This window comes from Gastrolobium bilobum, unplaced genomic scaffold, assembly GCF_033153095.1.
Source record: "Gastrolobium bilobum isolate Gb01-03AN ecotype WA unplaced genomic scaffold, APGP_CSIRO_Gbil_v1 utg3966, whole genome shotgun sequence".
NCBI classification, from domain to species: domain Eukaryota; kingdom Viridiplantae; phylum Streptophyta; class Magnoliopsida; order Fabales; family Fabaceae; genus Gastrolobium; species Gastrolobium bilobum.
In genome coordinates, this window is record NW_026898636.1 from 562,390 (window position 1) to 568,366 (window position 5,977).

The window sequence follows — 5,977 nt, forward strand, 5'->3', positions numbered from 1 at the left end:
TAGAATATATATACAAGATGGCTGGCAACTAACACAACTCATGCAAACTATACCATCTCTGCTATAATTCACAATTATCGAATAAAACAAGTGGTGTGAGGAAGGAGGATGACGACCAGAAAAAACAAAATGTACAACCAAAGTGAGCGGGCTATGGGTTCAAAAAGTAACCTCACTTTGCAGTGTAATGCAGTTCTTCGCTTTGATTATCAATGTCAGTTCCTACTACTAGTGCCACTGTACATGCTCCTCAAAATCACCGGAACCGTTTTTGTGTCGTCAAATTCCTAGTCACGCTACAGTATATACTGATTCTCGAAGCTAGTAGTTCATCTAATTACCACTTATTTGACATTGCCGGTCCGGATTGCTGTAGGCAATATCCTTTCTGATTCACATTTCTTTTTATCTTTTTCTGTTTTCTTCATTTCAATCTCTAGTTGCTTGCAATTTTCTTCATGGGCTTTTTTGAACATTCTAGTAAAGTCGACCAAAGTTGTGACAACTGCAGAAAATTCAAAATAAACACAAGAATTAGTAGTAGAGAAAAAATTCGTGGTTTGTTCCTCAACTGAACTACATAATAGAGTATGTCTAACACAAATTATCAACATAAAGTCAAGCAATGAAAGGGGGGAAAGTGCATTTATGATTTTTTCCCTCAAAGTGACAGTTTCCCAGCTTCAAATAGGAACAGGCAAGAGAAACCTTACTAGACATCGATAAAGAAGATCAGTTTTAAAGAACCGCACATTGCTTCCAATTTAATGAAATTTTAGGACAAGAACAGACTTAAGAATTTGCATGCAAAATGTAAATATTAAATTTTTTACTTCAAAAAGAGACATCCAAATGATAGTTTGGAAATTAGCAATAAAGGTAGTTCATTACTTATATATATATTGAAATTGGGAGTAATAAAATCAAATCTTGAAAATTCTTATGTATGCAGCTTAGTATAAGTGAAGAATCCATGCACCAACTTTCTCTTTGGAACGTATAATTCTGGGAAGGTTCAAAGCAAAAAATATAATTAGATAAACCAAACAGAGAGTTCTCATTCAATCAGCTATTAAAAGAGAATATTATATTTAAACAGTCACACACCTTGCTTAAATGTGCAGCGAGATGGATCTTCACCAAAATAAAGAATCAATGCATCCACGTTCCTACCCTGTAAACATAGACTCTCCAGGTAAAGCATAGCCCGTATATGGTTTTAGAAGAACGAAAAATATATCCTTGAAAGCCTACCACGCTAGAGTATAGTGAAGCCAATGAACGGACTTCAGCTTCAGCAAAACAGAGGAACCCTTTCAAATTCTGGGGGCAAAATAAAAGAAGTTAGAGACTGACATTTGCATACAGTTTTTTATATGAAAATCAGGACACTTTAGCTAACAGTAAAGGTATGCACATTTTTACTCTTTACCACATTCTCCTAAAGTCAGAACTACAAACTCTAACATTAGGCCAATCACCAACAAGCCTCAATGTCTGCCTCCACATAATGGAAATTCAAAAAAGAAAATGGTCTTCTTTCACAAATATGATTGCAAACTCAATTGGCTACAATTAATTTCGATAAATAAATGATTCATAGATAACTGTAGGATAAATTTTTGTGTAAATCAAAAACTTGAAGCAATGAAAATGAACAACGGCAGTTTTTTAAAAAACAAAAATTAAAAGAAGAAAAGACAAGAGTTGATGAATGAACTTCTCCAAACTATGAAAGATTTATACAAGGAGTGAAGACATGATGCCTATACCTTGCGGAAAGTTTCTGTCATAGGGCCATCACTTTCAGAGGTTGATAGTTCCTGTACAACTTTCTCTAACCCTTTGGTTATAGCTTGCATCTCCTCTGCCAGAAACTTCAATTGGATCTGGAACAAATTATACAAGTCAGTGATCATAAATATACAATGCTCGTCATTGTCGTCAACATAATGAACTGAAGAAAGTCAGAAACCTTTGCTGCTGGCTCTAGGTTAGCAAGATCCTTGGAGAAGTCTAAAACTTCTGGTAGTTTGTCAGCTAGCACCTAGGGGTAAACATAGAGTCAGATAAAATCATTATGAGAAAGGAATAAATAGCAAGATGTACCTTACAAAGATAATGCATGAGAGTCATCTTATTGTTCCGTGCACGTGTCTCAGTGAGTTTAAGAAGGCTATCCAATCTGAATCCAATAGCAGAACCTAAACGAAGATTGGATAGTGTAAACATTTGTCAACAATCAGACTAAACTCCAAAGACTAATAGTGTCAATGTAATGTGCTACAATATGAAATCACACAATGGATTATAGAAAGCACATGAAATCAACAAAAGGAAATGAACAACGACAGCAGTCATAAAATAAAAAATAAAAAATAAAAAAATGACGGAAATGTGAATTATTTAATTTCTTAGCTTCTATATTTAGAAATAAGCCATGGTTCGAATTGAAATCATTCATCATATATCTAGCTTTCTGCAATCCATATTTTTTATTTAAACATTTTAAACTAAACGTTCAAAATTTGTTAAATAACTACATGACTGCCCACTTTTCAGTTCCCTTGATTTATTCTATTTTTATTTAGAGAGAAAAAAAGTAGAATAACTAACCCACCAACCTTAATTTCCTATATTTCTGGGTAAAGCTTATACATTAGGGAGAGATAAAACATTAAAACCAAGTTCTAGTATCATTATATAGTAGGTCTGCACAGCAGACCTCATGAATAATTGAATATAATGATACTAAAACTTTGTTTTGATGTTTTGTAAATGTATTCACCAATTTTATTTAGTTTTCTCTCAATAGATCTTAATTAATATGCCACTGCGAGTGTAGCAACAACGTTGGTGAACATGACATTCTCAACATTGAAATGGCTGATGCAGAGGATTAATAAAGAAATTATTTATATTGAAGTCAGAAATTTTTTTTATTAAGGAATGATGAAAGGGTGGCAGATCCCTAAAGGAAATTATTGGAAATTGACTAAAAGAACAAAAGAGCCATTAGCCTTACCGTCCAAGAGAAAAAGAAAACTCCAAGCACACAACAGTCTACTATCAGTCTATCACAACTAGTGGGGGGGAAAATTAAGTAAAGGGTGAAAGGGAAAGAAAAACAGTGTATGGGTTATATTTATACATACAAGATCGCACTCTATCAAAAAAAATACGAAAAGAGTCTAATGAAGATCGCACTCCATCACAGATATGTTCTAAAAATGATGGTACTTTGCTTTACTATCCAAACTTGCATGATTCATGTTGCATCTATCTACTTCTAAGTGCATTTGTTTTAACATACCCCTAGTAGTTCCTTGGTTCAAAGCATTTCCGAGAGAAAGTATTGTTTGCATAATTCTCTTTAATTTGAAAGAATTCCTGATCTGAAAAAGAATGACAAAATCATCGCAACACCCAAATTTTATTTCTCATTTAAAAAAAGAAGGAAAGAAAGAAAACCAAATTGCCAAAAAGATGTTTCGGTATAAAGGAAGATATCATGCCTCTTCTGCAATAGCATTCACAACATTCAAGCTATTTTTAAGGTCAGAAACCTACATAAAAATATTAACAGGGTCAAACTGGAAATCAATTAAAATCCATTTTTTGTTGTAAGTAGTAAGGATACAGCAGGTAAATGGAAATCTTTCAACCTGAGAGTGGAACTGGATCCTGAATGAAAAAACTCTGAGCTTGGATTCTACCCGGGGCACCTTCATCAACTCCAGCAAGAACTGTAATGAAAAATTCATGAAGATATAATTCAGATTCATGCCAAGAGAAGGTTAAATGCAGTCTCCACCACTGAAGACAGCAGCTACGCTTACAATTGTGAAGCAATGCTAAAATTTAAATATTCATACATCTTGTAGTCTAAGAGAAAAGATCCAAAATATAGCTCCAAGACAAAAATCATAAGACCTTATGTACCTGTTCACATCTCCCTAACTTCTCCTTTTCCCCAGTATAACCCTGTGCCAAAATTAATTATAGTTATGAAATTTTGAGAAATAGGAGATTCAGCACGTTAAGGCATATGAATTCAGAATAATAATTACCCATCATTATATCCCAACCTTGAGTACTTCCATCTCCTCTTTTGTAGGACAAAATTTTATGAGGTTCTCAACCTGATCAGTGTCTAGTGCTGACTCTTCCAGTGCTAGTACTGAGCTCTGAACATTCCAAACAAGCCATTATTAATGAATAAAAAATCACCAGAACTTATCTACATGATTCTACAGCTTCAACAAGACTAGAAAAAGAGAAGATCAGAATGAAGCATAAAATGTAGCTCAATCCCCCATTATTCTTATGGCACACCAAAAACAGAAATATGCTAGTGAACAATTGCAAATGTACGTTATATAATTCCCCTCCCCCCCACCCCAAGCTTTGTTTAAAATGGATTTTGTTATTAGTGAAGACCGTGCTATCAATGCATGTGCTCGGTGAATTTAAAGACTCAGCAAAATGTGTTAAGAAATTTGTTAAAAATTCTACAGATATTTCATATGATATTACGGACATTTTTCTTTCACTTTAATCCAACGCCAAGAAATTGTGCTCCTCAATAGCAATAATCTCTTTTAAAATCACAAAACACAACAATTGCAGAATAAAGTAACAATTTCAGTTGAGGGTGAGCCTTGGAGCAAGGTTGCTCCTTTGAATGTCAGAAGTTTGTGTCTACGAAACAGCCTCTTTGCATATTCCTCTTTGCAAATATGCAAAGGTAAAACTTCATACAGTCGACTCGCATCCCTACCCTTACAAAATCGGGAAGACTTGTACACTAAGGTTTGCCCTTGCAGTAGCAATTCCAGGTAACTTACTAATATCAATATGCTACATGGTAATGAAGAAATTACATTGTGATAGAATATATAGATGATATTGTATATTATCTTGATTTTATTTTAATATAGTTTAGATTATCCTATATTAGTTTTCCTATTTCTTTATATTTCAGGATTTATTAAAAGTGATACGCAGTTCTTTACAGTTGTATGCTAAAAGTGATTCCAACGTTTTTGAGTTTCCAATGAACACAAATGACCAGTAAATTATAGATAGACTCCGAATCAAAAGACAAAGCTATCATTCATTCATTGGTAACAAAACCATAATTTTCTTACTAAATACCACTCCATATTATCAAAAATAGTTTAGTTTTCTTTACTACTTTGTAAGAGAATAAAATTAATATCAATCTTACCATTAAATCATGCAACGGAACTTTCACTTTTGAAAGCATGATTTCACAATTATATGCTCGCCTATGCTCAACCTGCAAGGAATGATCATATTAATCTAAATCAAAATAAAAAGGAAGATAATACCACCTTTACATCATTGCCAAACACAATATATATCAGTGAGAAAATGATAAAAGAGTCTATTTTAGAAACTGAACCATGCAGATAAACATTCATTATCAAACACACTGTACAATACAAGTGAACTCTCATGATTCCATGATATGTACAAGGGAAGAAAATACCGCAGACACTACTGGTTTCAAGACGGGTTGGTTATATACCTGTATCATCCTAAAATTTTCCAAATTAATTTCGTTTACATCAATTTTGATACTTCACTTTGACATCTCTTTATTTTTCCGTCAATGACAAGCTGACAGATGACACAACTCGCAGCTTTATGGTTATATGGCACCAGCATAAAATGATAACCAATGGTTATAATTATTAGGAACTATTTATTAATCAGTTAATAGATATAGTTAATAGTGATTACTTTTCTTGCATTTTCCGATCACATTCAGACATAAACAACTAGATTACGTAAATTAGTAAATATCCATAAGCACTCTTTGTGCAGTAACTAGAAACTGAAGCTAAATTACCAGTTGCACTTTATCACATTTAGGCCCAACTGAGCTTTGGACATTTGACTTCTTGGCAGGGCCTGAACCTGGGGCTGCTGCTGAGAAGAGAAGAGATTC

General features: G+C 33.6%; 1 protein-coding gene across 1 annotated transcript; it reads right to left on the minus strand.

Annotated features, from left to right (window-relative positions):
• Positions 1-344: 344 nt before the first annotated feature.
• Positions 345-5,968, minus strand: LOC133317896 (formin-like protein 13; the record flags this gene model as incomplete). The annotated part of the gene is made up of 13 exons (XM_061519797.1): positions 345-505; positions 1,108-1,174; positions 1,255-1,323; positions 1,773-1,889; positions 1,976-2,047; positions 2,110-2,204; positions 3,314-3,395; positions 3,516-3,566; positions 3,666-3,746; positions 3,943-3,984; positions 4,089-4,187; positions 5,231-5,302; positions 5,879-5,968. Coding segments are annotated over 13 exons (1,098 nt in total), but the record flags the coding sequence as incomplete, so codon positions are not given.
• Positions 5,969-5,977: the final 9 nt, after the last annotated feature.